This window comes from Triticum urartu, chromosome 3A (genome assembly GCF_056163025.1).
Source record: "Triticum urartu cultivar PI428250 chromosome 3A, HENAU_Tu73, whole genome shotgun sequence".
NCBI lineage: Eukaryota > Viridiplantae > Streptophyta > Magnoliopsida > Poales > Poaceae > Triticum > Triticum urartu.
In genome coordinates this window covers 19,939,437-19,967,379 of record NC_141875.1, presented here as the reverse complement: position 1 = coordinate 19,967,379, position 27,943 = coordinate 19,939,437, and the positions used below count along the sequence as shown (strand labels likewise).

General features: G+C 46.6%; 4 protein-coding genes and 2 pseudogenes across 4 annotated transcripts; 3 read left to right on the top strand and 3 right to left on the bottom strand.

The window, feature by feature from the left end:
• The first annotated feature begins 140 nt into the window (after window positions 1–140).
• Window positions 141–5,725, top strand: LOC125542429 (disease resistance protein RGA2-like). The gene is made up of 3 exons (XM_087546056.1): window positions 141–4,501; window positions 4,581–4,921; window positions 5,048–5,725. Exons 1-3 carry the CDS (start codon window positions 650–652, stop codon window positions 5,061–5,063), a joined length of 4,209 nt encoding a protein of 1,402 aa, XP_087402182.1. The 5' UTR covers window positions 141–649; the 3' UTR covers window positions 5,064–5,725.
• Window positions 5,726–6,433: 708 nt separating this feature from the next.
• Window positions 6,434–6,750, bottom strand: LOC147977970 (Bowman-Birk type wound-induced proteinase inhibitor WIP1 pseudogene; annotated as a pseudogene).
• A 6,924-nt stretch (window positions 6,751–13,674) lies between these two features.
• LOC125542427 (wall-associated receptor kinase 1-like) lies at window positions 13,675–16,986 on the top strand. The gene is made up of 2 exons (XM_087546058.1): window positions 13,675–14,318; window positions 15,639–16,986. Exons 1-2 carry the CDS (start codon window positions 13,682–13,684, stop codon window positions 16,565–16,567), a joined length of 1,566 nt encoding a protein of 521 aa, XP_087402184.1. The 5' UTR covers window positions 13,675–13,681; the 3' UTR covers window positions 16,568–16,986.
• Window positions 16,987–18,480: 1,494 nt separating this feature from the next.
• On the bottom strand, window positions 18,481–19,170 carry LOC125542428 (polyubiquitin 11-like). Its single transcript, XM_048705471.2, has one exon. The coding sequence runs from the start codon at window positions 19,168–19,170 to the stop codon at window positions 18,481–18,483; it is 690 nt and encodes a 229-aa protein (XP_048561428.1).
• Window positions 19,171–19,533: 363 nt separating this feature from the next.
• On the top strand, window positions 19,534–20,763 carry LOC147977969 (uncharacterized). Its single transcript, XM_087514607.1, has one exon. It carries the CDS (start codon window positions 19,534–19,536, stop codon window positions 20,761–20,763), a length of 1,230 nt encoding a protein of 409 aa, XP_087370733.1.
• Window positions 20,764–25,433: 4,670 nt separating this feature from the next.
• LOC147977968 (polyubiquitin 11-like) lies at window positions 25,434–27,277 on the bottom strand (annotated as a pseudogene).
• Window positions 27,278–27,943: the final 666 nt, after the last annotated feature.

The window sequence follows — 27,943 nt, the reverse complement described above, 5'->3', positions numbered from 1 at the left end:
CATTTTGCTGCCACGATTGTAGCACCTCCTGTCGCCGGTTCTAGCAAAAAGGCTGGTCGGTTCCAGCACCGTCGGCGTCGTCGCAGCACCTTCAATGCCCCCGGTTGCAGCACGCCACGACGCGGTCCCAGTTTCCATCGACGTTTGTTGCAGCACATCTCACCGTGGTTCACATCTTCTCCGGTGACCGGTCGCCGCTCGTAGCTCAGCCTCGTCGGAGGGTGTAGCGCAACACCGGAGGACAAAGGACGCATGGGTGGTGCACGGCCAGGCCGTCGCCTCGGGCGTGCGCGGGGCTGCCCGTCGTGGCCGGTTGCAGCACATAGGCTCAGCCGTCTTCGACGCCGACGACCTCGCCTGCCGGCATGGATAGAAGAGACGGTGTGGCGGAGGGCTCTCACCGGCTGTCCAGATTAATGAAGGAAGGGAGCAGGAGGTGATGGGATTAAACAGAGGAAGGAGATGCACTGCGTTTGGATAAAAAGAACGCGGTGCCGTTCCTTGAAATTTTCAGTTTTTCACCCAGTACCTCACACAGTCAGACCAGACGGCGAATTCGGCTACTGCTACTGATAAGCTCTGGTGCTGAAGCTCTGCACGCCATCCCTACATCCTCGGATCTCTCTCGTCCGCCGCCGCCGCCGCGCCCATGGATGTCGTGGGCGCAGCGTCCTGGCTAGTCCAGGTCGTCCTGGAGAAGCTCGTCAGCGACGGCATCGACGCCGCTTGGGCCGTCGCGCGCTCCGCCGGCCCCGGTCCGGATCCCGGAGGCGACGTCCACCGCCTCCGCTCCCGCCTGCAAAGCCTCCATCTCGTCCTCTCCGCGGCTCAGGAGCGCGTGCCCAGGGCGCGCAGCGAGGCCCTGCTCGGCTCCCTCCGCCGTCTCCGCCGACTCGCCTGCGACGCAGACAACCTGCTCGACGAAATGCTCTACCACCAGATCCACCGCCAGCTCCATCCGGACGAGGCTAATGGCACTTCCTCCTCGCTCTCCGCCGTCCAGTCAGTGGTCTCCAAGATTCGTGGCGCTAAGAGGGCGCGACTTGGTGGAGATGAGGATGCTACCGTCCGAATTGATGACATCTTGAAGCGGATGTGTGAAGCTGGAGACGATGTCCGTGAGGCAATCAAGATGGAGAGGTTGGACGCTGCTGTCACTTGCAGTGGCCAGGCTGCTGGTATGGATCGCCGTGGCTGGACAACAGCTTACGTTACCGAGCCAAAGATATTTGGGAGAGACGCTGTAAAGGAGCACATTGTGCAGACGCTCGTCAGCGCTGAGGCTTGTGGTGTCAACTTGTCAGTCCTTCCAATTGTGGGTAATGGCGGTGTTGGGAAAACTACTCTGGCGCAGCTCGTTTATAGCGATGCAAGAGTGCAAGGTTGCTTCAGCAAGCGGATATGGATCTCGGTGTCTGCCGACTTTGATGAAGTAAGGCTCACTCGTGAGATGCTGGACTGCCTATCAACTGGTGCAAGCAAGCATGAAGGAATCACAAACCTGAATAAACTCCAAGAGATTCTTGACGAGGATTTGAAGTCGAAGCGGCTACTCCTTGTTTTGGATGATATGTGGGAAGACAGTGATAAAAGCCGCTGGGACAAGCTGTTAGCACCACTAAGATGTTCGATGAATGGCAATGTCATCCTGGTCACAACAAGAAATCACTCGGTTGTAAAAATGATTTCTACTATGGACCCTATCCATTTAGATGGCCTGAAAGATGACGACTTTTGGCTTATGTTCAAATCATGTGCATTTGGTGATGAGAAATATGAAGGACATCCGAGCTTACAGGTTATTGGGAAGAGGATAGCCAACAAGTTGAGAAGAGACCTTGATGGTGGCCACTGGATGTCAATTTTGCAAAGTGATGAATGGAAGCTACAGCAAGGGCCGGATGATATCATCCCAGCATTGAAACTTAGTTTCACACACTTGCCTTTCCGTCTCCAAAGGTGTTTTTCTTATTGTGCACTATTTCCCAAGGGTCACATGTTTGATGGGTTGGACTTGGTTCGCATTTGGATATCACAAGGTTTTATTTCTTCTGGAAGTAAGATAATGGAGGAGACTGCTTATCATTACCTGAATGATTTAGTGGACCGAGGCTTTTTCCAAAAAAGTACATACTATTCTATGCATGATCTGATTCATGACCTGGCACATATAGTTTCTTTAGAAGAATGCCATATGATGGACAATTTTGATTCAGGAAGTGGAACAGGTCACGCAGCTATTCGACACCTATCTATCAATACAAGATCTGCCTATAAGTGGAACCCACATGCCTGCAATTTTTCTCCCAGTGATAACTTTCAGAGAAAGCTGGCTTACATTGGTGAAAAAGTGCAGACCAAAAATTTGAGCACCTTAATGCTATTTGGAAAGTATGACAAAGAGTTTTCTGAAACTTTTTCCAAGGTATTCAAAGAAGTGCGGTATCTTCGCGTTTTGAGGTTGCCCACACTAAGTTATAGCATAGACTCTCTCATCTGTAACTTCAGCAAGTTAATCCATCTTCGCTACCTCGAACTAATATCCAGTGTTCCCGGTGCACCCTTGCCAGAGGTTATATGCCAACTTTATCACCTCCAGGTTCTTGATGTAGAATACTGGGTGCACCTTTCTACTTTACCACATGGGATGAGTAATCTTGTAAATCTGAGGCATTTTGTTGCTCGAGGTGAATTGCATGCAAAGATTGCTGGAGTTGGGAGGCTAAAGTTGCTCCAAGAGCTGAAGGAATTCCGAGTGGGAAAGACTAAAGACTTTCAGATTGAACAGTTAAACGGGTTAAGACAATTGGGAGGATCACTTGCAATTTACAATCTGGAGAATGTGGGAAGCAGGGAGGAGTCTATGAATGCTGGATTAAGAGACAAAATATACATCCATGATTTGCTGCTATCATGGTGTAAGAACCGGTTTGATGTGAGTTCTATAACTGAGGCACAGGTGCTTGAGGGTCTTCATCCACATTGCGGGCTTAAGCGCCTTCATATAACTAGTTATGGAGGTATTTATTCCCCAACATGGCTGAGCTCCAATTTTCCGCTCACCAGCTTAGAGTCTATCTATCTGGAGAATTGCACAAAATGGGAGCTACTTCCGCCATTTGGGCAATTTCCGCTCCTTAAAACACTGCATTTGGTTCAGTTGTCTGCTTCAACAGAAGTACCAATTATGTCCTGCGATGGTTGGGCTGAATCTGAAAAGCATGTCCTTTTTCCATGTCTAGAAGAACTTGTAGTAAGAGATTGCCCTAAACTAAGGTCATTTGCATCACCACAATCTTCTTCCAGTGGCAAAGGCTTTCATTTCGGTTGTCTCCGTCGTGTCAACATCTACAATTGTCCTCAGCTTATTCACTTACCTCAGTTTGGTGAGATGAAATCTCTATTCACAATGTCTATTGAGGGAGTAGGAGCATTTCCTCACATCAGATTGCTTGTGCGAGCATTGCATATCAAGGGGGGTGCTAGTGTGAGAACCTTGGATGAGGTATTAGTATTAGTTTTGACTGGCTGCAGACTTAATGCTCTTGAGAAATTAACAATTTCAAGCTTCCTGGATTTTGAATATCTGCCATGGGAAATTTTCTGTCAGCTTCTCTCCTTAGAAATGCTGGTAATTATGGACTGCCCAAGGTTTTTCCTGCCTGTATATCCGTATGGCCAACAAGGTGAAAATATCTTCTCACCATTGCTCAAGAAGCTTGTCATCCAAGCATGTGGTATCACTGGGAAGCAGTTATCTGACTTGCTGTTGCAATTGCCCCTCCTTTATTTCTTGACTATTAGAAAGTGTCCAAAAATAGCATCCTTGGCAATTGGTGGTCTGATTGCTGGGAATGTGAGCTCCACAACATCTGACAACCACCACTGGACAACTGATGGCTTGTTGCAAATCCCATCTGCTCTCTTAAATGGACTTCAGTATTTGTGCATAGAGGACTTCCCAGATCTGGTTCTCCGGGGCAGTGAAAGTTTTTTTGGATTTATGTCACTCAAAACACTACACATAACAGGATGCCCTGAGTTTTTCATCTCCATAATGACAGAAAAGGAGAAATCTAGTGGCAGCTGCCCCCTCCTACCACCATCGCTACAAGACCTTCTGGTTACTCACATGGATAACAAGTTGCTGACCTCCATGCTTTCTAATCTCACCTCGTTGTCCATCTTGTCGGTATCACGGAGTCCAGAGCTAACATCTGTTGCTCTTCATCCTTGCACATCTTTAGAAACATTGATTGTCGAGAAATGTTCTAGGTTATCTGCTCTGGACGGTACGGGGTCCCTCTGCAGTATCAAGCACATGCGGATATTTGAATGCCCTAGTTTGGCCATAAATTGCGGCCCTACTTCATCACATGGGCAGGACCAGGATCTGTACTTTTTACTGCATCTGGAAAAGCTTGAGATCGGTAACACTTCATTCTTTAACACGGCAATTTGCAAGAGCCTCCCCTCTCTCCAACATGTAGTGTTTTTCATGGTAATAACGAATAATATTTGCATTGATGTTTCAAACCTACTCAATATGCAATGGTTTCTCATGCCCTCATTCTCTGCAGGCAAAGAATGTGAGATGCTTCACAGAAGAACAAGACAAAGCACTTTGTCACCTAACATCTCTTCATACTCTTGATTTTTGCTATTGCACTGATCTCCTATCGCTGCCTAAGGAGCTGCATCTTCTTTCCTCCATCAAGAGATTATCGATTAAGGCTTGTCCAGGAATTCTCTCATTACCAGAAAAGGGCCTGCCAGGTTCCCTACAGGAGTTGTATGTGAGCAACTGCAGTACAGACCTAAAGGAACAATGCAGGAAGACGAAAAACGTTAGATGTGTTTATGTTGATAGACATGCAGGAAAATTCATAAGTATACGCCAGATGTTACGGCTGTATTTTAGGTACTATTTCCTAATTTTATTTATTTATTTACTGTATTTATACACGCAGAATCTTATTGTTACTGAATAACCAGTAATAATGCTGACCCAAGTTTATTTTTTTTTGCTGGCTTAATTCATTCACAGGAACCAGAAAAGATGAGGGTCCATTCTGATGGAAATTACAATTTTTCGAGCTACTAAATCCATGTGGTGATTTGTTGTTTGTTTCATGCAAGTGGCAGAAACATCTCTCTGATGAAAGTCCGGAAGTGAAGGTGGTTTCATGAGGACCCTGTCCAGATTCGGCAATACTCATGGGAGGCCTGCATCAGGCTTCTAAAAGATTTCTCTTCTAAAAGATCAGGCTAAAAGGGAACCAGAAACCTGCTTTCTCATAGCAGACAGGGTTCTAATCAGTATCTATTTCTGTTGGCCATGTCCGCCAGACGATGAGGCGTTGCAAAGGTTAAATTCTTTCCCTGCGTGCACACGGGTAGGTGGTCACCAAACTAGACTGTTTCCTTGAGAATCCCAAGCTAGGTTATTGGAGATGTCACCAAGTCATGATCCAGAGCTAAGTATAGATAGTGTCGGTTGTGGAAATTGCACTGAAGAAAAAAAATGCAAGGGAAGTAATCTTAGAGTTACTGATGAGTTGGGCATGTCCATAGCAGAGAAAGCAAACCTTCTGTGCTCACTTTGCTATTTAGAGATGTCAATACTTTATCTTGATAAGTTTATCTTTAACGTCATTTCTAGCCATTTTATACAGCTTGTCCATATTATTTTCTTTGTTCAAGAGGTTGGCATGTTCCAGTATTGCTCGTGCTGCTGCCAGTAAAATGTGTCTACAAAGATCAAGTCACAACAGTAGATGTGGTTGCTCTTTGCTTTGCAAAGAAGAGTTGCCATGTTGACTCTGCTCATTGACTTGCGCGTGAAACATGGACACAATTTTTCTTTGCTGCACAAACAGACAGGTTCCCTTTGTTAACTTTGCTACGTTTAGGAGGTTTGGCTTGAAGCTAGTGTGTGTGCAATGGTTCAGTGAAGTTGGTAATGGTACATAATTATCTGAAATCTTGGATGATTCGGCAAACTATCCTTGCCTGGCTTCAAAAGTTGTAAGCTAACTTTAGTGTTAAACATGCTTTGTCCCGAACATGATCAAACATTTCTACACATTTGGATGTTACCCTTGAAAAGTTATTCAGGCTAAACATTTGGCTGAGCTCTTGTTGTTTCTTGCCAGTATGCCAGGCATGTCACCGCTACCGGTCTAAAAGCATTGTCTATCTGTCTGTGGCTTGTATAACTGTTTGCTCACCTTTTGTTTTACAGTTTTAGCCAAATATCTTGACACTTACCAAGATGATCCTGCAAAATTTGGAACTTGTAACAAAAGTATCAACAGATGTAATTACAAATAAGCAGCAGAGGATGCAGTATAAGAGGCTCAGTCAGCCAGTTTGTTCCTTCTGTCCTAGTAATACAGTGTATTCACCAGCATATATGACAAATCATAGTGCATCAGTTCTTGCACGGTCGGTCGCAAGTGCCGAGGAAGTGTCGGTGCACCTGAACTCATCGTCTCATCGACATCATCGTAGCTCTTGTAGATGGGTTCACACTTCTTCACGACATCGTCGCAGGTGTAAAGGCCCGAGAAGGAGGAGTTGTAGTAGGTGCAGCATGGCAGCTTGCCCGGGTTGATGTCGATTGCCTCGCCCTCACTACCGGATGTTGCACGCAGGCACATCCCCGTTGCACATGCCCGGGAAGACGAAGATCCCCATGACCAGAGCGGCCTGGAGGACCATGATCAGCGCCAGCGTGCTGCCCTGCATGGCTACTATCTAACGGCTTAAGTATAACTGATCTGCTATGTGCTCCTGGATCTGCGCCTTGACAATGTATATGGTGTCTGATGGGTCGACCTTGAGGGAAATCGTCTTGCTGGCGAGAGCCTTCACCAAAATCTGCATTCTCGACTCACCGGACTAGCTGCACCTACTCGGGAAGGCTTTGGGAACGTGTGCTCGGTCAAAGAGTAGGCCTGACTCCGAGCTGGACCCTCTAAAGCTTTGGTCTGTTTCGTAGATGTCTCTGCTTTTGATAGCGAAGGCGCAATGGAGCAGTTCTGGGTATCTATATGTAGGTGTTTTTTTTTTGAAACGAGGCAAAAGATTTGCCATTTTCATTGATTAAGCAATTTTCATTGATTAAGCAGAAGAGAGTTGCCTGGTTAATTAGAGAAAAACCGGGCGAAAACCTAGATTACAACCCCCACAGGGCACACACAGACGACCTGACCACAAACGCCAAACAATCGACCGAAGCGTCGAGGACTTGACAGCTCCGATTTTGCTGAAGAGCATCACATGAGAAAGTTGCACGCCTCACACCGACCTAGTCCAATGCAACATCCGGAGAGCACTGCCCGCTGAAAACCACTCTCATGGAGTCATCGTTGCCGCAATGGCATCGCCGGCCGCAGCTCCGACTTCTTTGTCACAGCACGAAACCAGCATAGGCGCACCCATTAGCGCACTGGACCGTCGACATCAGAAGGACAAGCCGCGACCCAGCTTCGCTTGCCACCATCGTCGTCGCCACATGAGTCGCAACGCCGAACCGCCTACATCACCAGACGGACACTAGCTGACCGCAACGTTGTGCACGTCCAGCCTGCCGGAAGCACCAAAGGAACCAAGATCTTCAAGACGGCGTCCTAAAGAGGGAAAACGACGCTGAAGACGCCGCCACCGCCCGACCCTGCAGTAGAATCTTGGCTTCCGCCTGAAGATCTTGATCCGGGAGATGAGGATGCGCAGATCTCCTCGACGACGCCTCCAAGGAGGATAGCGGCGCCCACAGACGCCGTCGCTGCCGGCCGGCAAGCACCGGCCTGGCTTTCACCCGGCGTAGCACAACCACCACTCCCACGCAGTACCTCCACTGGTCCATGCACCCCAACGCAGCGAGCACGCCAACGCTGCACAGGGCCACCTCCTTCCTCGTCGCCGACAAACGCAGGCGAGCCAGAACAGACCAATCCTAGTCAGATCTGGCACCCACACCCGCTGCACCGCCGTGAGCCGCCCACAGCCACCGCAAATCACCTGAGCCGGAGGGGAGGGCTGCCACCCCGCCCTTGATCCGCCAGGCCGAGCCGCCGAACGGCTGCTCGAAGCCCTCCATATCGAGGCACCGACGCAGAAGAGCCGGATCCAGCCGCAGCTGGCCAGATCCATAGGCCACCACCTCCAGCGCATGCAACAAGTTGAGACGGCAGGAGCTGAGCATCGTCAAGGAGCGCGTGAAGCCGACGCGACTCGACGCCCAGGCAGACCACGTCAGCGCCAAAGCAGCCACGCAACGCAACAGAGAGGAGCCGAGCCTCCCCGCCGTGAGACCCCATAACCAGGCAGAGAGAAGCCCTGCCGCCGCCGTCCGCCACGCGGGCTTAGCCCGACGGCGTCCTCCGGCGACGGCAAGGTGAGGGAAGGAGGCGGGGAGGGGTCCGGTGACGCTGGATTGGGGATTCCGCCCTAGCCGCCTGAGAGGCGACCGGGGGGGGGGGGGGAGGAAGAGTGTTTTAACCAACTCTCTATATGTAGGTGTTGAGATCACCTACAGTAGCGTTGCCGGTGCTCCGCCTGCGCCCTTAACATGGGGGTGCGTCGCCTGAGCCGTTGGTGGCGCAGTGGAGATTGGGGGAGGGCTTGACGGGGAGCCCTCCACCGGCCATCGCACTGATCCATGGTGGGTTGCCACGGCCGCCTGGGGAGAGGGAAACGAGAGGTAAGTTTTTTTTAAAGGGGGTAAAGATGATTTTTTTAGGGCTAAAAATGAGATGTGAGTTTTTTTTTGAGGGGTAAATGAGATGTGAGTTGAGCATCGCCACTGGGCTTGCTCGATCTGAGCCTCATCGTTGGCTGCGACGGCCTTGTGCCATTTCTGTCTGGGTGCCCAGGACATGACGTGGATCGTATTTCTCGCACATGTCGACGGGTAGTCAGGTAACGTGGGAATATCCTATTCACCGCACTTTGCGGCAAACTGTGAGGTTTCGCAAAGGGAGATCGAGGGATCGTTCCAGCTGGGCCAGCCCGTTTAAGTGTTTCACCGTCACCGGGTTTGGGAACCTTCTAGAGGTCCCAGCCGGTTTTTTCTGGTTTTGGGAAACTTCTAGAAGGTTCCTAATTCGTTTTTTTTCTTATTCTGTTTTTTCTTTCTCTTCTCTCCTTTCTTCAAATTTCTGTTTATTTTTCTTTTGCTTTAATTTCGTTTTTTCACTTTCCTTTCTGTTTAATTTTTCATTTTAAATTTTTTTCTTCAATTTTTCAAAAATCCTTGTGTTTTATTGTTTTGTTCATAAATACGAAAACCTTCCAGGATTTTTAATTTTTCATACTTTTCAATAAATGTCCTGAATTTTAAAAATTGTTCCCATTATAAGAAATTGTCCACAAATTTAGAAAAATGTTCATGTTTCAAAAATTGTCTTCAAAATCTTCATTTCTCAGGAGTTAAAAAATTGTTCACGTTTTAAAAAATGTTCGCAATTTTTCAAAAATTGTTGGCGCTTTAGAAAATATGTTTGTGTTTTGGAAATTTGTTCATTATTTTAAAAATGTTCGCAATTTTTTTAAAAAGTTCAAAGTATCAAAAATTGTTCGTGTTTTAGATTTTTTTTTGAATTTTTTGAAAAATGATTCCATTTACATTTTTTTCATATATATACAAAAAATGTTCATATTTTCAAAATTGTTCGGGATATTCAAACTGCACCCAGTTTCATAATTTTGGTTATGTATTCATCAACAAAACACTGTAGCCGTACTATCTAGCATGGTTAGTGCAGTATAACTGGAGATCCATGGTTCGAATCCTACCTCGCGGGCGCCGTTGTTTTTTTGCGCATTTTCCGGTTTGACGGCCAGGTCCTGTTCTGCCCCAACGGGCCGGCCCAGTCGGGCGCTTCCTGTGCGAAGGGTCGTCCTTTTGCCGCAGAATGCGGCAAATAGGAGCTCCCAGTAATGTGTACCCCTCTGTGCCTCGCTAGGTAAGATTGGGCCAGAACCTTCCTAGACCGTTTTTCGGTGGTTCTATCGTTTTTTTCTCTTTTAGTTTAGCTAGTTTAGCATTTTCTTTTCTTTTTCTTTTTTCTTTTGTTCCCTTATTTATTTTCAAATTCATGAATACTTTTTTCAATTTGATGATCATTTTCTAACGCACGAATATATTTTGAATTTGACATTTTTTATCATTAAAAATTCAATTTCATGGACAAGTTCTCAAATTCATCAACATTTTTTATTTTGCGAACATTTTTTGTATTGGCAAAGAGCAAAGTTATGCCTATGCGGACGAAAAGAAAGGAAAATCGAAGCTATCAAAATAGTGATAAAAACTATAGGAATGACTATATCTACACAAACCATTTCTTAACATCACAAGAAATGTTCTCCAATAACAACGCCTTCAGAAAAGAAACACTGCTGAAGCAACGCCTTTAGAAAAGAAACACTGCTCAAGCGTTGCCATCTCTTGATCCAACCACCGAAGGCCAGATCCTAGGTTTTCACCCTAAAGATTATGTCGAAGCAAATTCGAGCAATGACGATGCAAGAATATCATCATTGTCAGATATAACCAACTAGGATCTGACATAGAGTTTTCACCCCGGAGCTCAAGACCAGGTATTCGAGAAGGAAATCAAATCAAAGTCAACATGTATTGTCACCGAAAAAGGGTTGCCCCTCAGTTTATATTATAAAGCACCATCACCAAGCATCCGACAACAACAAGGTTCGAAAATAAGAAGGGAAGAAAGCACAAGTCATAGCAAGGGGAACAGGGAAGGTCTTGCTGGGGGCACAACAGAACAAGCCCCAAAACAGTCTAAGGAAACAGCTACTACTCCGGCTCCGGAGGAGGAGGTGGGGGCGGTGGAGCCATCGCAGCTGCAGTGGAGCGAAGACCCGTGATGATGGCGTCAACGTTGACCAGGTCGCACCGCTTGCTAAGCGGTCTCCATCGCTGAAAGAATCCACACAATTTGAAGACGGCGTCAGTCACACGACAGGGGATAATGTGCTCTATGACTAGCTTGTTGCGCATGTTCCAGAGGGTCCAGGCAAGGGCACCCATGGCGACCCAAAGGGAGGGTCGCCTACTACACGGGAAACTAAGGATTTCCCGGAAAGTGTCCGGGAGGTTATCATGGCACCAAGTCCCTCCCACAACTTCCTGGAAGCAAGTCCATAGGAATCTCGCTGCCGGGCATCGGAAGAAGATGTGGTTGGTGTCTTCCGGGATTCCACATAGAGGGCATAAGCCATCACCCGGGCCATTACGTTTAAGAACCTCAGTGCCCGAGGGCAGTCGACCACACATCCATTGCCACAAGAAGATATGGATCTTCAATGAAAGTTTAATATCCCAAAGCACCATGAGCTCGGTAGGGCCCGGGGTAGCTACCATGGCGTGGTATAGAGATTTCGTGGTAAATACGCCGCGTGGGTCGAGGTGCCACGCAATGGAATCCGGTTGAAGGGAGGGAGTGTGCAAGGCTATGCACTCTAGCAACTCCTCCCATTGCTCCTGTTCACGCGCCCCGAAGGTGCCGCGGAAAGAAATAGCGCCCAAATTATCCAAAGCAGCGCTCACCGTAAGGTGAGAGTGAGTGCAAATCGAAAATAGCGCAAAGAACCGCTCGGCGAACGGTCTTGCTCCGGACCATCGATCCACCCAAAATAGAGTGTTGTTACCGGATCCCATGGTAATCGATGTTCCAATCCGAAGGACCGGCATCAACTGGGTTATGGACTACAAAAACTGGGATCCTCCCACTCTAGTAGCGAACACCAGCGGTTGCCCACGAAGATATTTCACATGAATGATACTAGCCATAGCCATTTCGCAAGGAGCGAGATGTTCATCCGTTTGGAGGAGATTACCCCAAGGCCCCTTGGTCCTTGGGTTTGCAGATTTCAAACCACTTGACCATGTGGTATTTCTGCTTACCATCTTCTCCAGCCCAGAAGAACCGGGATAGGTATTTCGTGATCTTCTGATGAAGGGATTCATGCAAACTATAGAATCTCATGAGGTACATCAGTAAACTGATAAGGGGAGTTCATAAGAACCACCCTGGCCGCCTTGGAGAGCCACCGCCCCTGCGGAGGCTCCACCATGTGCTGGAGCTTGGAAACTACGGGACGGAGATCCTTCACTTGAAGGCGGACATCACTAATCGGCATGCCGAGGTAGGTCGTTGGGAGGATCCCAAACGACAATTTAGACGGTGAGCTATGAGGTGGGCCTCCTCTGCGGAATATCCAATTACCATGACCTCACTTTTAGCAAAGTTAATAGTGAGACCGGACATCTCCCGGAAGCAGAGGAGGAGAAACTTCAGATTCCTAATTTCCTCTTCGAAGCCCTCCACCATCAAAATAGTGTCATCAACGTACTGAAGGTGGGTCAGGCCTCCCTCTCCAAGGAGATGGGAGCAGATGCACATCACGGTCTTGACGTCACATGCCATGCAAGTGAAGACCGTGCACGCATAAGCAGACAGTCAAACCGTGACAAGAGCCGGTTGCTGCCGAACACTTTGAATAATGAAGTCGTCGTCGCACACGGATGGAGATTGATGAGGGAGGAAGCTCACTGGCACCTAACTGGATATATAGACGACAAATACAGCTGCAGAAAATTCGAAACACGGGGAGCAGCTTTGAATGCATGCTTGAGACTTAGAACGTTCAGTGAATCAGGAAGTCGGGCTGAGCAGGTTTTGGAGCCAAGTGTTGTCACCATTCCTCCACTCGTCTCTTTGTCTCCAGCTGAAGATATTATGCTATCTGCTACCGTTTGGAGAACAACTCGCAACGCAACTAGCCAACTAGTTGAAGCCAACTAGTTGAGACTAAGCAGCCAGGAAGCCTGGCGGAGCAAGCTATACATGTCCACGATGCGTGAGTACTAACCCTAAATATATGTGCAACAAACGCAGGAGACTAGGGAGTCATGCGCAGCTAGATTAGAGGCCAAATCAGTGGCGTTAGAAGGCTAGCTAACCCGTAGGGACTGAGTCATGTACACAATTATCTTGGACAGAAACACTGCAGATTTGTTTGAATAATAATGATGACTACACACAACTCGGAAATGACCAGAGTAACGGTTTTGCTATTTCTTAGGTACTTGAAATTTTATGTTGCATCAGTCGCTTCTTCCTTCCTTCTTCCTTCTTCCCAACCTCGCCGGACAAGAACAGCCCAACTATCTATTTCAAAGAGGAGTCATGGCCTCACTATCTATCTTAGGGGGAAGACACAACCACATTATCTATCTTAGAGGGTGGGGGAGGGGGTGCAAGGGATATCAAGAGGTTTTCACTGGTGGTGTGGGGCTTAGAGGGATGGGCGCAGCGATGGGCAGCAAAGGCGGTAGGGGGAGGTTGAGGGGAGGGCGGGGCGGCGACGCGGTGCACGGTTAGGTGCAGATAGACAAACGGGAAGCAAAGTGACTGGCAAAATGTTATTTTTTGTTAAATAGACGGTCCGGCAGAGTAATATCCAATTTCCCGTTATATCTATGCAGAATTGTTACGCATAGACTTGTATATGTCCTCCTCGGTTGAACAGTAGCGATATCTGGTTCAACGAATGAAAAAGGAGGAACACTATCTCTACTCTCTGGTCCTGATTTTGTGAACTAAACAGACAAGCCGCGTCTGGACAGACCAGAGAGGAGGCCAAGGTGATGCTGCCGATGGCATACCAGTGCTACAACCTCAAAGGTGAACCCACCAAGAAGCACGAAGGTGACGTGGACTTCAACAAGGCCGGTGTCTACCGCATCTCCAACACTCGGAACGAGCTCTTCGTCCTTGGCTGCAACACCCTCAGCATGACCAACAGCGGCCCGGGAGGCCGTCACCAGTTCAGCTACTACGCCGGATGTGTCGCCTATGCCAACGACTCCATGGACCTCCATGACGGCGCCTGCGCCGGAGTCGGCTGCTGCCACATCGACATTCCGCCGGACCTGACGGACAACACGATGCGGTTCGCCAACGATGGCAATTGGTTGCACGCCAACCAGGAGTTCTGCCCCTGCGACTACGCTTTCATCGTGGAGAAAGGCTACTACACCTTCCATGTGGCGGACCTCAATATGATGCTTAGCAACAAATGGCCGCTGCTGCTAGACTGGGCCATCCGTGACAGCGGCGGCAGTCCCTTGTCGTGCGCCGAGGCGGCCAGCAACATGCCGGGGCATAAGTACACCTGCGTCAGCAACCACAGCGAGTGCGTCGACTCCGCCAATGGCCCCGGATATTTCTGCAACTGCACTCTAGGCTACGAGGGAAACCCGTATCTTGCCAATGGATGCACAAGTAAGTTTTTTTTTCTGAGAACAAGTAAGATTCTCTTTCTGCTTGTGGCGCGTTTGGAAAGCGATTGCTTAATTCGTTCTGCTTTTGGGTGTTATAAATGTGATTGTTTAATTTATGAATGTGATATTTTTTTTCTATAATTTCGGTCCTTTACAAAGTTCGACTTAAGACAAAGCTTATATGCGGAGGGAGTACCCTTTAGAACAAAAAATGCACACAAAAGTGGTATCATTTAAAATTACTTTCAAATATAATCACCATATGTTCTTATAACATACTAGTTTCCGCTAATAATTGGTCAAATTTGAACATTCATTAGCTTATAGTTGATTCGCTTATTAATGTTGCAGATATAGATGAATGTGCACGTCAATTTCCGTGCAATGGTGTATGCGATTCGATTCCGTGCAGATATAGATGAATATTCAATTCCCATTCTCTCTGCTACAGCAACAGAAGCATCTTCCCATGGCGAATGACGGCAACCTCGGGGAAGGAGAGACGAGGATGCATACGACGGGGCCGATTGCTTATTCGGATTTTGACCAAGGATGTCCTTGTAAAATTGCAGGGACCGTTTCATGAATTCTTACAAATCTCCTGTCTAACTTCTCCTGTCTAACGACGTCTAGCTTGAACAGTTATGCCACGTCATCATTCACGGGACCCACCTATCATAATCATGCTTAAAACGGTCTAAGCCGCGAACTAGTGTTATCTGTAAAAAATTAGGCGTGGTTTTTGGCACAAAACTGTAGAAGTGTGGTTCCTACAACCCTAGTCTTCAATGTCGATATTTTCTATAATTCACTCCTACATAGATGGCATATAAATTCTGTTAAAGGGTTAACTATTTCTAAGTTTGACCGGCTGCATGCATCGTCCTGATGGAGGCCGGGGGTGTCCTCCTTTTCGAAAAAAAAATCTATGTTTGACCAAATATACAGAAGAAACTATTGGCAACTACCATACTAAATAAATACATTATGAAAACATATCTAATGGTGTGTATATGAATATTGATTTGGTATTGTTTATCTTCATAATTTTGTCGAACTTAGAAAGCCTTGACTTTTTGACTCAGTTATACGCTATCTATTTAGAGACGGAGGGAGTATGGCTGTAATATGCTAAAATGGAGAGGGATCTTTCGTGAGAAAACATTGTGCCCCGGTTGTCATGCCCGGGCTGATTTTCGGTGAAAATGAACCCAAAACACAAGTTGCTGAGAAACAGTTCATGTACCGCAACAGTTCATGTACTCCTAGTGCAATTAACTCTACAAAATTTCTACAAGTAACTCTAGATGATCTATTGCAGGCATCGGCTTGGGTGTGTTCTTCTTGGTTGTTGGGCTACTCTTGGTATACATAATGCACCAGAAGAAGAAACTTGCTGAAAATTTTGAAATGAACGGGGGCAACATACTTAAAAGGGTCACAGACCTGACCATTTTCACAGAGAAGGACCTAAATAAAATCACAAAGAATTATTCGAAGTGTTTGGGTAATGGATTCTTTGGTAAAGTGTACAAAGGAACTCTACCTGATGCAAGTGAAACGGTGGTGGCAGTTAAATCTTTTATCAAGGTAGATGAAGAGAGAATAGAGGAATTTACTGAAGAAGTGATGATCCAATTGAAAATGAACCACCCTAATGTTCTGAAGCTCATGGGTTGTTGCCTCCAGTTGGATGTTCCAATGTTGGTGTATGAGTTTGCTGCCAATGGGAGCCTAAGAGACATACTCCACATCAACAAAAGGCAAAAACTCTCAACGGAGTCACGATTGGACATTGCAATTGGGTCTGCCAAAGGATTAAGGTATATGCATTCTCAGGACATACGGCATGGTGATGTGAAACCAGACAACATACTTCTCAATGACAAGTTAATACCAAAAATTTCAGATTTTGGGCTATCTAAATTGCTTAAATTAGGGGAAAAAATTGCTCAGAAGGTGGTTTGGTGCGAGGGTTACATGGACCCGGTGTTCAGGAACACGGGCCTATTAACACCAAAGAGTGATGTCTATAGCTTTGGAGTTGTTCTCCTAGAACTCATATCGAGGAAACAATTAGTATATGGTCAAAGTGGCAGCCTCGTCATCGAGTTCCGCCATATATATGAGACAAAACAGAGTGGAAGGTCAATGTTTGATGAAGAGATTGTAACAGAAGAAAACATCCTGATCTTGGAAGAAATTGGCAAGCTAGCAATGAAGTGTCTAAAAGAACATCAAGATGGCTGACCTGAGATGGCAGAAGTAGCAGAGCAACTTGTCAAGCTTAGAAAGAATACTGTAGATTGGAACGACTTGTCTAAAAGAGTACTTAGAAAGAGTGCTGCCAACAAGGCGACAACAACAATACTAAGATGATCGGAGCTACTGGTGCAATATTGTTTGTGACAGGCAGTCCGATATCAGAGATTTGTAAGCTAATCCAGAGTCAACAAATGCGCCAGAGTGGTATAAGAAGGTGGATTTTGTTGGATAGTACCTTGCATTGAAGCCGTCGGTGTTATCATAGTGTTTGGTTGATGCTTTGTGTGTAAGCGTCCACTATACATGCACTATATAATTCTCTGTATGTATGCTAAAGAAAATATGCCTGTCTAAAGAGTTAATACGTGGAACAGCTAAGGAACTTGTTAATTAGCATAAACAGCTAAGGAACTTGCAGAACGATCTGTGTTTGATATGCAGACAATATTTCATACTCTGACTTGTGACAGATTAATACTAGCTCTCTAAAATAATGCAAAATGTTGTCGTGGGAGAAAAGATGCTTTTTGCAGTCAGTACTGGTTGCAGTCACAAGAAATGATCGACCTAGCGTGGCAAAAGAAACATTTCAGAGATTCAGCACATCAACTAACTTCCACAACATTGTGACTCAAGCCTAAAGGAATTAGACAATTATCCCACCAGTATTTAAAACCAAAATTGCGGAGATTGACGTGATATGGGTGCACTTTTATTGTGTCTTTATAACCAACCAGCAGCATCTAAAACCACTTTTATCGTGTCAACACACACGTGAACAACGACTTACTGTTTCGCCCGTAACATCGATCTACATCATCCAATTCCAATCCTTGCAAACATGTGAACTGTGCACAGTAGCACATATCAAATCACACAGTGGCAGCTAGGGTGCCGCTTCTTAGCTGCTTTCATCTAGTGGTTCTTGCACGGTCGGTCACATATGTCGCAGGTGTAAAGGCCCAAGAAGGAGGAGTTGTTGCTGGTGCAGCATCGCAGTTTGCCGGGGTTGATGTGGATTGCCTGGCCCTCACCACCGGACGTTGCATGCACATCACAATAGCACATATCGGGAGGATGAAGATCCCCATGACCACAACGGCTTGGAGGACCATGATCACCATCAGCTGCTGCTCTTCATGACTAGCTACTTCCAACGATTTATAAGTACATAATCTGCTTTGTATAGATGCCTCTGCTTTTGTTGGCGAAAGCGCACCACAGCAGCTTCATGTATATATAGGAGTGCGTTGAGATCTCGAGACATAGAATTTTTGCAACTCCTAGATGGAAATGGAACTATTTTTATTGCTTTTCTTGTTTGAATGCTTGTTGGATAAGTCTATGAGTCATGGCCGGGGATAGAGGTGCGGAATGGTCTTTGTTCTCTTTCATGTATTGCCATGTGATTTGTCGCACTATTGTATTGTTATATTGTCCGATCGAGCTATCGTATGCTCGTGCGTCATAAATTAGCTCGGATTGAAAGTAAGCTAATCACCCGCAAAAAAGAAAAGGACTAAGCTGATCGCAATCAAGACAGCTACCACAACGAAATGCGTAGTCTAATAAACTGGCATCATGCACACGCGTCACTGCACACAGGCATATATTATTGGTTATCAACAATGCCAAGTGATAGACCAGTTCTTCGTGGCCAGCACATAAAATGAAACTGAAAAGCATTAACCTAACAATTTAAATTACTATATATAGGGAACTTCCAAAGAGTGCTTCAGCAAATACTCGCCAGGGCACAGCTTCAATTACTAAGTGGCATGTAATATATGACAAGACAGTCTACAAGATTGACAAAATATTCAGATCACACAAGCCTGTACTGTACGAAGAAGACCACGGCAGTGCACCCCATGGTGCAAAAATGATGCCATGAATATTCAACCACGTAGGTTGAGCACAAAATAGAGAACTTCATACATCTGGATATTATAGTGTGCCAAGGTACGGTCATCCTTCATTTTCTTGCCGTCAAATATGAGGCTCTGCTGGCACGGGGGAATGCCTTCCGCAGCCCAAATCTTCTCCTTGACATTATAAACGGTATCTGTGCTCCTCACCTCAAGATTATAGAAATTTTGCCGTAGCGTCTTGACGTAGATCTTCATCATCCCTCTCGGACACCGGCTGTGTAGGACGAGGAGGAGGGTGGCGTCGTTGCGGATGTTGAGGCCCGCCAGGGTCCTGCCTTCTTCTTCGTCGTCGTCGAGCTGTCTGTTGGCGAAGATGAGGCACTGTTGATCCTTGGGAAAACCGTGCCACTTGTGAATCTTGGCCTTGACATTGTCGACTGTATCTGAGGTCGTGACTGCAAGGTTCATGGCCCTGCCAGTCAGTGTCTCGACCACATGGATTTGCATCTTCTCATGGAGCGGATGGAGATGGAGGCCAAGAGTGGATCCGTCACGGACGCCGTAGTCGGCCAGCGTGCGGCCGTCGTCCAGCTGCTCCCCCTTGAAGGTAAGGTGCTGCTTGTCCTTGATCTTCGCCTTGACGATGTAGATGGTGTCTGATGGATCGACCTTGAGGGAGATCGTCTCGCCGGCGACAGTGTCCACGAGAATCTGCATCCTTTATTCGCCGGACTAGTTTGGCTCAGGAAAGCTATATGAAAACCTGCGATCTTCCTGAATCAGGAACACACGAGAGCATGAGGGTATCGGCCGCTTATATTGATGCAATAAGAGAACGTGGGTAGGTCTGATTCCGAGCTGGACTCTCTGAAACAACCTGTCCCGAGTACAACTAAAACACGCCCTAATAATAATTCTTCTTGTAAATTAATTAAATGGGCCGTGTCGTGCTGTCTAGCCGGCCCATATTTTGCTACCGTCATCGCCGCAACTAAAAAAAAAACCCTCATCGCCGATTCGGGATCGATTCCAATCGCCGCTGCTGCCCGCCGGCTCGCCTTCTGTCCCCGTCCCGCCGCCATGTCGGACCAGCTCAGGCGCTGTGCCCGTCGCCCATGGGTGCTCACCGACTCAAAATGCCACATCGGCGACCGTGACAACGCGACCACCGCCCACGGCGTCACGAGTCAAGGGCGCGGCATCAAGGTGACCTTCGAGCTCGCGAACCCGCCGGCCGTCTCTCGCTGCTTTGTCCACTGCCCCGACATGGCGGAGAGCCGCTACGGCGGAGATCCCGTGGTTGTGAGCTCCGCGGACGCGTTCGTCCTTCTCGTCGTCCCGTTCACCGACCGCTACGGGTGCAGGGAGCACAAGGATTTATTTGTCTACAGGGCAGGCCCGGGGGCTCCATCTCTCCGCCTTCTCCGCGGCACCGCCCACTGCCGCTGCCCCGAATACATCATGCTGGCCGGCGTTGTGCCCCTTGGCGGCGCCGATCTCGATAGCAAAGACTACGTTGTGGTCTTCCCGCGTTGCAACAGCTACTATACCAGCCTCGATGTGTATCGCTCCGATATCTCTGGGTGGCCGTGGCGCAACCAGGTGGTCAGCATCGCCGAGCACACGACCAAGTACCACAATCACGAGGTAATAATGCGGCACCAAGGCACCCGCGTGATCTTCGCCGGAAGGGGAACACTCGGCTGGGTCAATCATTGGCATGGCATTCTTTTGTGCAACGTGTTAGACCACCGTCCGGTCATGCATTTCATCCAATGGCCTGTTCCGGTCCCTTGCAATCTGGTGTCGCGGTTTGGCAAGGGAGTTGAGAATATCTCCGAACGGTCGTTTCGTGACGTTGTTATAAGCAATGGCCTTATCAGGTTCGTCGAGCTGAAATCTTCTTGGCGTAGTGATAGCCGCAATGAGAAAGGGGTCATTGGCCAATGCTGGACGGCGACCACATGGAACAGGGAGATTTGCTCAAAGAAGTGGCACAAGAGGTTCATTGCCAAGGCTGATGACATGCCTGTCACAGGTTCAAGTTACCCTAGCTTATCAGGTGGCAAGAGGTTGAGCTGGGATAAGGTGGTTCACTGTGCGCCCACTCTTAGCTTGTGTGACGACGATGTTGTCTACATCATGGCTAGACTGGATATCCGCCCCGCGGTTGCATGGATGCTTGCCATTAACATTAGAGAGGGAACACTGAAAGCGGTCAAGAAGTATTCTGCTGAAAAGATGCCCAGTCTTGAACCGACATATGTTCGGTGTGCCTTGTCCGACTACCTCAAGCAACGGAGAAGGTGATGGGAAAGGCGACCTTGCGGAGAAGTCAGTTCTAAATACTTATATCCGCAATCTTGATGATTTATAGCTTCCCTACATATTAGCAACTTTATAGCATATGCTTCTTACTGAGTTTTATTGGGATGAAACAACAAGTTTATTCCTCAACAATGATAGGGTTGCATGTGCTTCTTATCTTTCTTTATGACTTGAGATGAGTTACCAGAAATTAACATAACATGAATATCAAAACTCCTGACTCTTATTGGCTTGGCGTTATTATCATTACACAAGTACACTAGTAGAAAACAGGGCTTTGGTCCAGGCCGGGTCAGCCCATTAGTCCCGGTTTAGTCCAGAACCGGGACCAATGGGGGCATTGGTCCCGGTTCGTGAGCCCAGGGGGCCGGCCGGGCCACGTGGGCCATTGGTCCCGGTTCATCTGGATCTTTTGGTCCCGGTTGGTGGGATGAACCGGGACCAATGGGCCTCGCTCCTGGCCCACAACCATTGGTCCCGGTTCGTGCCTCAAACCGGGACTAAAGATTAGACCTTTAGTCCCGGTTTGAGGCACGAACCGGGACTAATGGGGTTGAGACCTTTAGTCCCGGTTCGTGCCACGAACCGGTACTAAAGGTCCCGTTTTCAAACTCTACCCACCCACCCCCTGATCGCCTTTTCAATTTTTAAAAAAATAAAAGAAAATGATGGAAATGTCAAAAAAAATAAAAGAAAATAAATTTCCCATGTGATATGTGGTCTAGTTGTTGGGAAAATTTGCAAATGTGAATTTTGACTTTATTTGCAAAATCTCTCTGAAATTTGTAAAAATGGGCATAACTTTTGCATACTAACTCGGATGAAAAAGTTTTTTATATGAAAAATCATCTATTCGAAAATTTCGGCCGGCCGCGCCTTATCCATTCGATTCCGTTCAACTGGGCCATGAGATCCTTATCCACAAATCACTTCATCCCCTGCTGCATGCGTCCCTCCCTCTTCGTTGTCTTCCTCTCGTCACCACACAGCTCCGCCCACCTTCCAGACAGTCGTTCCTCGCCGGTCGCCTCCCACCGACTTGCCTCGTCATCGTCAGTAGCCGCCGTCGCTGATCGCCTTTTTAAGCTGCCGGTAGCAGCCCCCCCTTCCTCCTCGACCTTTGCAGTCGTGGGTAGCCATCACCGGCTACGGCACCGCTGCTCACCGGTGACGGCACTCCACCGGTGGCGCCCCCCGGTTGCAACGTTGATGGAGGCGATGAAGTAACTCGCGAAAACCACTATATATGGTTCCAACAAAAAAAATGGCTAGTTGAACAAAATTTCTCGCCGGCCGCACCAAAAATCGCGATCCCAGCAAAAAAGAAAAAAAATGCTTTTGTACTCGCATCTATGGAAATCACTAGTTCCAGCAAAGATGCTTGATGCTTCCAGCAAAAACAATGGTTCGTTGAAACAAACTTTCTCGCCGGCCGCACCAAAAATTGCGATCCCAGAAAAAGAAAAAAAGAGGTAATATCATCGGGAGTCATAGAACTTGCGCTCAATGTTCAGTTTGGTGCTAAACATTGAAAACACGGATTTCTGGTTATCCAACTTGCGTTATCGTGCAAATACGGTCACTTCGCTTGTATCTAGCCGTATGGCCTGCCCACATGGCGCGCCAGCCTGACGGAGTCCCACCTGCCAGTGACTAGGAGTGCAAGGCATTGGGTGACCCTAGCACGCCGTTTTTCATTTCAGAAAATCCCTACGTAATTTATTTAATGACGTTAAAAGACGTCAAATATAATGAAAAAAAGATGGGGTAGATAGGGTTCGAACCAACAACCTGTTAATTAAACAATCATCCATCCCACCAGTGCTGCTTGATGTTGTACATGCACAACTAAAATCTATTTGATTACACACAAAAGCACGTCAAGTTATTCTCAAAAAGAAAAACATGTCAAGTTTGTCCAGGTTAATCAGATAAATAGACACACATGTCTAACTGGTAATTTAAGGGTGGGGCCACTAGTCAGTGTGATACTAACAACAGGCTAGCCTAACCAGGTCACTAGACTAATCTACACAGTGCCCACCTGTCAGTGCGTCAACACAAAATTTGTAACTTGGGCGCATGGATAATTCCGCAGGGAAAAAAGGGGCCCGATGGATTCCATTCGTCGACCTCAAGTGTGAAACCGCAGGAGCTAACCACTACACCAAGTACCTATAATTGTCTAAAAGATAAACAATAAATTTTATATTTGGCAATGAAAATTACTCGTATTCAGGTTTTTTCTCCCGGACCGAATTTCTGATAACAGATTGGTTACCAGAAATTTTTGTGGTCCCCGGAAAAATATGTTATTGCCTGAATTTTTTAATTTAAATGACAGAAACCATGTCAAATAGATATCTCTCGTATGCATACAATATCAGAACGACAATGAATTGAACTTGCGATTTTTCAAATTTGAATTTCATTTGAAATTTTTTGGCCAAAAAGGTGAGATTTTTTGGAACCGGTTTTCTGGCTGAACGTGGGGGAAAAATGGAATCTAAAAAGAATCTGCGTCTATATTAAAGAAGGCACATCTCTTTACAGTCACGAGTATGTAGCTAGTGCATGTGTGTATACGATGTCTAGAGTTCAAATCCCCTCAAATCTTTTTTTATTATTCTCTTTGCGATTAAGTTGTACACACATGTGTATGTATTATTGAGGGGCTGCTACTTAATTAAATACAGAAAGGGGGGTGTTTCTGTAAAATAGAAACATGCGTGCCTCCTTCAAGCTGTTCCCAATCATTGACAGTGGGCATAGCCACCCTGACATGCCACATCTGTGCAGGATACGTCTGACTACAAGCAAAGTGACCGTATGTGTTTATGTTGATAGACACGCAGCAAATTCATATGCAAGATGTTTCGGCTGAATGTTAGGTATTATTCCCTAATTTTATTTATTTATTTTATTTATACATGTAGAATCTTATTTGTTACTGTCTTACTGAATAGCCAGTAATAATGCTGACCCTTTTTTTGCTGGCTTAACTCATTCATAGGAACCAGAAAAGATGAGGGTCCATTCTGACGGAAATTACAATTTTTCGAGCTACTAAATCCATGTGGTGATTTGTTGTTTGTTCCATGCCAGGTGGCAGAAACATCTCTCTGATAAAAGTCCGGAAGTGAAGGTGGTTTCAAGAGGACCCTGTCTAGATTCCTCTTTTTGTGGCGTTGTAAATACTCATGGGAGGCATGCATCAGGCTGCTAAAAGATTTCTCGTTTGGAGGTATTGATTTTTGGTTGGTTGGCTTGCAGGCCATCAAATCTGGCTAGAAGGGAACCAGAACTGCAAAAGATGAGGTGTTGCAAAGGTTAAATTCTTTCCCTGCGTGCACATGGGTAGGTGGTGACCAAACCAGATTGTTTCCTTGAGAATCCCAAGCTAAGGTTATTGGAGACGTCACCAAGTCATCATCCAGAGCTGAGTATAGATGGTGTCGGTTGTGGAAATCGCATTGAAGAAAAAAAATGCATGGCAAGTAATCCTAAGTTACTGATAAGGTTGGCTTGTCCATAGCAGAGGAAAAAAAAAACCTTCTGTGCGCCCTCTGTTATATAGACATGGCAATACTTTATATAGTGGTTTATCCTTAACATCATTTTTAGCCCTTTTATATAGCTTGTCCATATTATTTTCTTTGTTCAAGTTGTTTCCATGTTGTAGTGTTGCTCAAGCTGCTACAGTAAAATATGTGGAGAAAGATTATGCAACATAGATGTGGCCACTATCTATGCGTTGCATACAAGAGTTGCCATGTTGACTCTAGCCAATACGCCGATAGGCCAAACGTAATAAAGGTTCTACAAATTGCACTTTCGAAGAGACAATTATGAGAAGATTAAAAAAAATCCCCTCCGGGCCCCGCGTCGCTGCCTCCCCTGGGCGACACGGGTGGCGGCAGCGCCCCCGGCCTCCCACCCCTCTCCCTCCACTGCCTCCCTTGTTGTCGCCGGCGTTTTCCTCTGGGCAAAGCCCGGCCAGAGCTGGCGGCGGCGGGACTTTGTTCTCTCACCTCTGGTGGTGGCCTGCTTGTGGATCGGGGAGTCCGTTGCGGGGGTTGGCAGGGTCGCGACGGGGTGCTGCGGCGGCTGCGCCCGGGCGGCGGTCTTCCTTTGCGACGGGGGAGCTAAGCAAGGGGGCGGCGTCCCCTGCGGCGGCTGGGCATGGTGTTATTTAAACCTCCTCTTTATTTCTTTATAATGAGTGTTTCATCAGTTACATTTTGAGATGTGATCAAAGCAGAAAGTTCACCATCCAAACACTAGAATCACAAAACTTTTGCATGCTTGCTCGGAATTAACTAGATTATAGATGAAATTTAATTAGGAAAATATTATTAATTTGATCTCTTGTTTGAATGTTTGTTAGGTCAATTCATAGTAATCATCATACAAAAAGATACTAAAAATAATTAACCCATCAATTTGAATTATATTGAGAACTTCCAAGGAGTTCTTCTAAAAGTACTCCCACAACACATTAACGAGCAATACTCCCATTGACAATTTCAATTACTAAGTGGCATGTAGTAAATCACAAGAGTCTACAAGAATGACAAAATATCCAGATTGCACGTGCCTGTATTGTCTGAAGACCATGTGAGTACACCACATGCATAGTGCAGTAACCATATTCAACCACGTAGGTGGAGCCCAAAATAGGGAACTAAATACATCTGGATATTTTAGTGTGCCAAGGGACGGCCATCCTTCATTATCTTGAGATTAAATATGGAGCATTGCAGGTACGGGTGAATGCCTTCCGTATCCCGGATCTTCTCCTTGACATTATAGATGCTCCTGACCTCAAGATTATAGAATTTTCCTTGTAACCTTTTCACGTAGATATTCAACCTCCCACTCGGACACCGGCCGTGGAGGACAAGGAGGAGGGTGGCATCGGTGCGGATGTTGACGCTCACTAGGGTGCTGTTGCCTTCACTGTTATCAAGTTGTCTGTTGCCATAGATGAGGCATTGCTGGTTCGTGGGAAAGCCGTGCTCGTGCTAAATCTTTGCCTTGACATTGTTGACAATATCTGAGCTTGTGATCGCAAGGTTCATAACCCTCCCCGTTAGTGTCTCTACCACATGGATCTTCATCTTCTCATGGAGCGGGTGAAGGCGGAGATCGAGAGTGGATCCACTGTACATGCCGTAATCAGCCAGCGTGCGGCCGTCGTCTAGCAGCTCCTATTGAAGGTGAGGCGCTGCTGATTCTGGATCTTCGCCCTGACAATGTATCCCTCCTTCCAGCAGATACTTTAAATGCAGCTTCCTTACAGCATGTTCTAGAGACCTACTGTCAGAGTTCGGGACAATTGGTGAGTTTGTCGAAATCTAGTGTCTTTTTCAGTCCAAACACTCCTGTCGTATCTAGGACTGAAATTTGCCAACAGTTAAACATTGATACTGAAGCTTTATCTAACAAGTATCTCGGGCTTCCGATGATGGTGGGAGCAGATAGAAGTGACTGTTTTAGGCACTTTTGTGAAAGAATTAAAGAAAGGTTGCGAGGATGGATGGAGAAACAATTGTCCACTGGTGGCAAGGAAATTCTTATTAAATCTGTAGCTCAAGCAATCCCAGTTTTTGCCATGTCAGTCTTTAGTATACCTAAAGGGATTTGCAAAGAGATCACTGATTTGATTGCTCAGTTTTGGTGGGGGGATGATGAGGAACACAAAAGGATGCATTGGTACACTTGGTGGAAACTTTGTTATCCAAAAAATGAAGGTGGGATGGGCTTTAGGGACCTCCACTCTTTCAATTTGGCAATGCTCTCGAGACAATGTTGGCGACTTATCACCAACCCAGATTCTCTTCGTGCTCGAGTTTTGAAAGCAAAATATTATCCAAATGTAAATTTACTCCAAGCAACACTGAAAAGCGGAGCATCATTTACATGGCAAAGTATTATGAAGGGGTTAGAAACTTTTAAGTTGGGATATATATGGCGCATCGGAACTGGAGAGAATGTGAATATATGGAGTGATCCTTGGGTGCCAGCCAGTCCGGATAGGAAGGTTATCTCAAACCGAGGTCAAACTATTCTCTCGGTCGTCAGTGATCTCATTGACCCTCATACGGGAGCATGGGACGAGCCCCTGATCCGTTCTATTTTTAATCCTGTCGACGCCAGAAGGATTATGCAAATCCCAATTAATCATAATGCATTTGATGATTTTATTGCCTGGAACCCAGATCGAAGGGGTATTTTTTCAGTTCGTTCGGCGTACCGCTTACAATGGATTCAATCTTTTCAGGCGCATGCAAATGTATTGGCACGCCCAGCTGGATCAAACTTACTGGAAGTATGGCCTACACTGTGGAAACTGCAGGTTCCACGTAAGATTCAGATTTTTTGCTGGCATGCACTTCATGGAATTATCCCCCTAAGATCCATACTCACTAATAGACATGTGGGTACCAATGGCTCATGTCCGATTTGTCACCAGGACGCAGAAGATGTACGCCATCTGCTTTTTGACTGTACACATGCAAAGAAATTGTGGCTTCGACTGGGTATACTGGATATTGTTGAAGAAGCGAAGTTAATTGATCGCTCTGGTTCAATCATACTCGAACACCTGATCCTAGCAGACTCCAGACCGATCCCTATAAAGCCTAATTTGGATGTAAAGCAGGTGATAGCGGTTGGGGCTTGGTACTTATGGTGGGTGCGCCGTGAGCTCACCCATGATGGATCACCGCCACCTCCCTCGAGATGGCCTATTTCGGTCCTGGCAATTGCAAATAATTTTCATCAAGCCAACTTAAAAATTCGCGTTGTACATGAACATAAATGGAGCAAGCCGGAACCCAAGTTTGTGAAGCTAAACGTGGATGCCTCTTTCCATATGGATGAGGGTGCAGGAGCCATTGCAGCTGTTCTTAGAGATAGTAATGGTAATTTTTTGGCGGCACAATGTCGGTTTATACCTTACGCAGCAGATGTGGTGACAACGGAGGCTATGACTATGCGTGATGGACTAATCTTTGCAAATTCTCTGAGGTTCCCTCGAGTGGAAGCTGAGTCTGACTCCTTGACGGTAATTGATTATTGTACTGGACAGACAAGATGGTGGGATGCTGCGGCGGCGATCTTTGCGGAATGTGTGGACGTGTCTTCGTCAATCGGGAAG

Excerpts from the sequence above, each read along its gene's own strand:
- LOC147977969 (XM_087514607.1), top strand. The coding sequence starts at position 19,534 with ATGTCGGACCAGCTCAGGCGCTGTGCCCGTCGCCCATGGGTGCTCACC.
- LOC125542427 (XM_087546058.1), top strand. The coding sequence starts at position 13,682 with ATGCTGCCGATGGCATACCAGTGCTACAACCTCAAAGGTGAACCCACC. Across the intron at positions 14,319-15,638 it reads TCTTGCCAATGGATGCACAA|GCATCGGCTTGGGTGTGTTC; the intron begins GTAAGTTTTTTT and ends GATCTATTGCAG.
- LOC125542429 (XM_087546056.1), top strand. The coding sequence starts at position 650 with ATGGATGTCGTGGGCGCAGCGTCCTGGCTAGTCCAGGTCGTCCTGGAG. Across the intron at positions 4,502-4,580 it reads AACATGTAGTGTTTTTCATG|GCAAAGAATGTGAGATGCTT; the intron begins GTAATAACGAAT and ends CATTCTCTGCAG.
- LOC125542428 (XM_048705471.2), bottom strand. The coding sequence starts at position 19,170 with ATGCAGATTCTCGTGGACACTGTCGCCGGCGAGACGATCTCCCTCAAG.